Here is a 4,609-nt window from a genome sequence, read left to right on the forward strand (position 1 = left end):
AAAAAAAAAAACCAAAAAACCAGAGCACTCTAAGGCTGGTGGCAACCACAAGTACAAAAGTGTGAAGTAAGAAAATGGTGTGAGGTGTTTGGGAAAAGCAAGAGTAGCTCAGGGCTGGGCATGATGCCTCATGCCTAAGATCCTAGCCCTTTGAGAGGCCAAGGCAGAAGTATTGCTTGAACTCCAGTTTGAGACCAACCTGGACAATATAAAAAGACCCTGCTTCTAAAATTAGAATAATTAGAATTTAAAATTTAGCCAGGGGTGAGCACAAACCTATAATCCCACCTACTGGGAAACCTGGATTTATTGAGCCCAGGAGTTTGAGGTTGTAGTGAGCTAAGGTCAGGACACCAGCCTGGACAACAAAGTGAGACCCTGTCTCAAAAAGCAAAAAAAGAGTAGCTCAGGACGGCGCCTGTGGCCCAAGGAGTAGGGCGCCAGTCCCATATACTGGAGGTGGCAGGTTCAAATCTGGCCCCTGCCAAAAACTGCAAAAAAAAAAGAAGACAGAAAGAGTAGCTCAGAACACAAGCTGTGTGAGTGTGTGGGGGTGCCTCTGTGTGTGTGGGTGTGTGTTTAGTAGAACAGACTGAAGAGATGGTTTTGAACTTGATATTAAAGGGTCTTGAATGCCTGGTAAATAAACTTTGCCTGAGAACTCGTGCTTTATCTGAGGAGCAGCCCTAGGAAAGGAGGTGTCTCAGGGACTGCCAGGGCTTCCAGAGTGAGGGCCCCTGTCTGCTTCAGCAGAACAGTTCCATGTCTGCCTGCTTACTCTATAGGGTTCTGCTTGACTTTATCTGACAAAAAATTTCCACTGCTAAAACAGGTAAACATGTGAAAAAAAGTTAGGGCCAACAGGGCCACTGAAGGATTTTCTGCTGGGGAGAAGCAAGACCTTGTTTAAAGGAATCCCTGAAAGTGACTGTGTGGGTGTGAGGGGTGAGGGGGCAGAGGCCAGATGGCTGACTTTGGTAGGAGGAGTCTTTTATTTAGCTACTGTATTGGAAAGGGAAATTGCAATTAGGAAGTGGGGCATCCACGCCTCTCTGGTAGGAGGGATCTGAGCAAAAGTTATGTGGTATTCCCTCTAGGGCTGGGGGATCTCTAGGAGGTAGTCCCCCAACATGAGACGCTGGCAGGGGGCAAGGGAGGAAGGAGAGGCAGGAAGTGGGTAACTAGACTAACAAAGGTGCCTGCGGCGGTTTGCCCATCCCAGGTGGGAGGGCGGGGCCTACCGCTCATCTGGGCCTGGGGCCTGGTGTGAATATACTTGTGGCCTAAGGACTCAGAGGAAACACCCATCAAGAGCCAGGGTCCCCAGTTCAGCTTTTCTGTGGCTGGCGAATGGGGGCCCTGGGATCTTACAATCCTAGGTACTTTTGGAAATTCCCAGGGCAAGGCCTTAGGGGAACAGATCTTAGGGGAACCCCCTTCAGGCTATTCTCCATTCCTTCAGGGACCATGGGCTGTGGCTGCAGCTCAAACCCTGAAGACGACTGGATGGAAAGCATCGATGTTTGTGAGAACTGCCATTATCCCATAGTCCCACTGGATGGCAAGGCCACGGTAAGAGGCAAGACAAGGGACCTTGGTGAGGGAATCAGGTGGAATATGCAACCCAGGAGGAAGAAATTGACCACTATAGGCCCTTGAAATAACAGAGTGGCCCTCTCCCCTGGAGTAAGAAAGGAAAAGAGGTCCAGAGAGGGGAAGGGACTCTCCTAAGGTCACACAGCAAGTAGTTAGTAAATAGAGGGATAAAACCAACCATGATGGAGAAATGGAAAGCAAGGGTGGGGGGAGCCAGAGTCTAGCCCAGTCTTCTGTCCTCTGACCCCACCCTCTTCCCCCACCCCACAGCTGCCCATGCGAAATGGCTCTGACGTGCGGGACCCACTGGTCACCTATGAGGGCTCCAATCCACCAGCCTCCCCACTGCAAGGTGACCCTAACCAACAGGGCCTGAAAGATAAGGCCTGTGGATCCTTGGTTGTCACCTCCCCCCACCCCACCCCATATCCTGTCTTTCCCCTCTTCCTAATAGACCCTAGTCTGGTCCCCCACCCAGAAACTCCAGGTCTCCATGCTCTCTGACGCCCACTGTCTTTACAGACAACCTGGTTATTGCTCTGCACAGCTATGAGCCCTCTCATGATGGAGACCTGGGCTTCCAAAAGGGTGAACAGCTCCGGATCCTGGAGCAGTGAGTTCCCGGCCCCTCCCCCACACCCTGGTGGAATCTGGGAGGGAGCAAGGAACCCCCATATCCCAGCCCTCCTGCAGCTACTGACTGGCTGGGCGTGGGCATCCTTGGGCCAAGATGGGAGACTTCACAGTGCTGAGCCAGGGCAGGTTGGGGTTAGGGAGCTGGCATAACTGGGGTCTTTGAGGGAGGGTTTCCAGCTGAGTCCATGGCTGAGCAGTGGCTGAGCAGGCCACACTGACCTGCCTCCGTGGAACAGGAGCGGCGAGTGGTGGAAGGCGCAGTCCCTGACCACCGGCCTGGAAGGCTTCATCCCCTTCAACTTTGTGGCCAAAGCCAACAGCCTGGAGCCTGAACCGTGAGCAAAGACTGGTCGTGGGTGGGGTAGAGTGGATGGTGGAGCTGATCCAGGGATCCAGGGGTTGGGGAGTGGACCTGGGGGTGGTGGTGAATGCTTGAGGGTAACAGAAGAAGAATGAACCAACAGCTAACAGCCTTTGCTTCTGCCTGGGCAGCTGGTTCTTTAAAAACCTGAGCCGCAAGGATGCAGAGCGACAGCTCCTAGCGCCTGGGAACACACATGGCTCTTTCCTGATCCGGGAGAGCGAGAGCACTGCGGGTGAGCCACGGGCAGAGGGGCACCGGCAGAGCCCAAGGGGAGCCATGCGGTGGCAGGCGGGCTTCCTCCTCTGAGTGTTTTCCTTTGCTCACCCATTCATTCATTCAGGATCGTTTTCACTATCGGTCCGGGACTTCGACCAGAACCAGGGAGAGGTGGTAAAACATTACAAGATCCGTAACCTGGATAAAGGCGGCTTCTACATCTCCCCTCGCATCACCTTTCCCGGCCTGCATGAACTGGTCCGCCATTACACCAGTGAGCCTGGGCAGAACCCCCTCACCTGTGCCCTCTCAGCCTTCTGGGGTACCCTCCATCCATTTTTCAGTGCACTTCTCCATTTCCCACAGTGGGTGAGGTGTGTTACCTACAGCCCCAGACGTTGGGTGACAGTCCCACACCTCCCCTGCTAGTCCATTTTCCCTAGATAGAGACTTGGAGTGGTGGGAGCTGTTGGAGGCACCCAAGGCCTGCCATTTTGACAACTCTCCCCTCTGCCTTGTCCTGGTAGATGCTTCAGATGGGCTGTGCACCCGGTTGAGTCGCCCCTGCCAGACCCAGAAGCCCCAGAAGCCTTGGTGGGAGGACGAGTGGGAGGTTCCCAGAGAGACGCTGAAATTGGTTGAGCGGCTGGGGGCTGGCCAGTTCGGGGAAGTGTGGATGGGTGAGTATGGACCTCCAGGACTGCAGAGGAAGAGGGGAGGAGAGGCATATGCTGAGGTGGTGGGAGTCCCAGGACAGCTGCCTGGCTCTGGGAACGTGGGGCGCCAGCGACTGCCTGAATCCTTCCTTCCTCACACCCAGGGTTCTACAATGGGCACACAAAGGTGGCAGTGAAGAGCCTGAAGCAGGGCAGCATGTCCCCTGATGCCTTCCTGGCTGAGGCCAACCTCATGAAGCAGCTGCAACACCAGCGGCTGGTCCGGCTCTATGCAGTGGTCACCCAGGAGCCCATCTATATCATCACTGAATACATGGAGAATGGTGCGTGCCACCCTGAACCCCTTGCTGGGAAACTGCTGTTCCTTCTGACCCTGAGGGAGAGTGGGAATACACCTTTTTCTTTGGCCCAACGCTAAGGGTTTCTTTTGCTTTCCTGGGCCCCTAAAGACTCACTTCCAGGGGTGCAAAGAAAGTGTATTGTCTGAGCCTGTCTGGAGACTCAGCCTAAGGTGGTAGTCTCTGGGTGAGCATTCACCTGAATCTTCCTTGCCCTGCAGTCCTATTTGCCTTATTCAAAGCCTTACTTTGATCTCAGGAAACTTAATCTTAAAAATAAGTGGTTCCTAGCCCCATTTCTTTCCCTTCTGCTCCTGGGCCTTGGGAGGGCAGATCTGCTCCCCAAAGCCCTATTTTTCAACTCTGAGTGAGTCTCCCACCTCCCTTGGTCTGCTGTTGGACAGAGTGAGAGCCCCAGGAGGAGGATATGAATTTGTAGACTTACCTTTGCTCACACTCATTTGCTGTGTGTCATAGGCCAAGTGCCTACACTGTCTCTGGTGTTCAGTTCTCCCAAGGATAACAGCAGATATCTAAATGGACTGACCCAGAAATAATACAGAGTATTCATTAAGGAGGGCTCTGGAGTCTGACTGCCTGGGTCAGAATTCTGTCTTCACAATTATATGGTTTGGGGATAATCGTATCACTTCTCTCTGCCATGTTTTCTTCATCTGTACAATGGTGGTAATAATGTGCTAGTAACTTCTCATAGGGTCTTGCAAGGGTGAAAGAGTTAATGCACACTGAGCAGTTAGAACAGTGCTTGCCTTATATTAACT

General features: G+C 53.1%; 1 protein-coding gene across 1 annotated transcript in view; it reads left to right on the forward strand.

Moving 5' to 3' along the window:
* LCK (LCK proto-oncogene, Src family tyrosine kinase) overlaps positions 1–4,609 on the forward strand; it is a 31,579-nt gene that overhangs the window by 16,181 nt on the left and 10,789 nt on the right. Inside the window, exons 2-9 of the mRNA XM_012812387.2 lie at positions 1,463–1,572; positions 1,867–1,948; positions 2,119–2,209; positions 2,469–2,567; positions 2,725–2,828; positions 2,937–3,086; positions 3,340–3,492; positions 3,633–3,812. Coding sequence (XP_012667841.1) covers positions 1,468–1,572; positions 1,867–1,948; positions 2,119–2,209; positions 2,469–2,567; positions 2,725–2,828; positions 2,937–3,086; positions 3,340–3,492; positions 3,633–3,812 — 964 coding nt within the window. The 5' untranslated portion in view covers positions 1,463–1,467. The remainder of the gene's footprint in view (positions 1–1,462; positions 1,573–1,866; positions 1,949–2,118; positions 2,210–2,468; positions 2,568–2,724; positions 2,829–2,936; positions 3,087–3,339; positions 3,493–3,632; positions 3,813–4,609) is intronic.

This window comes from Otolemur garnettii, unplaced genomic scaffold, assembly GCF_000181295.1.
Source record: "Otolemur garnettii isolate 467f Iridium unplaced genomic scaffold, OtoGar3 scaffold00204, whole genome shotgun sequence".
Classification (NCBI taxonomy): domain Eukaryota; kingdom Metazoa; phylum Chordata; class Mammalia; order Primates; family Galagidae; genus Otolemur; species Otolemur garnettii.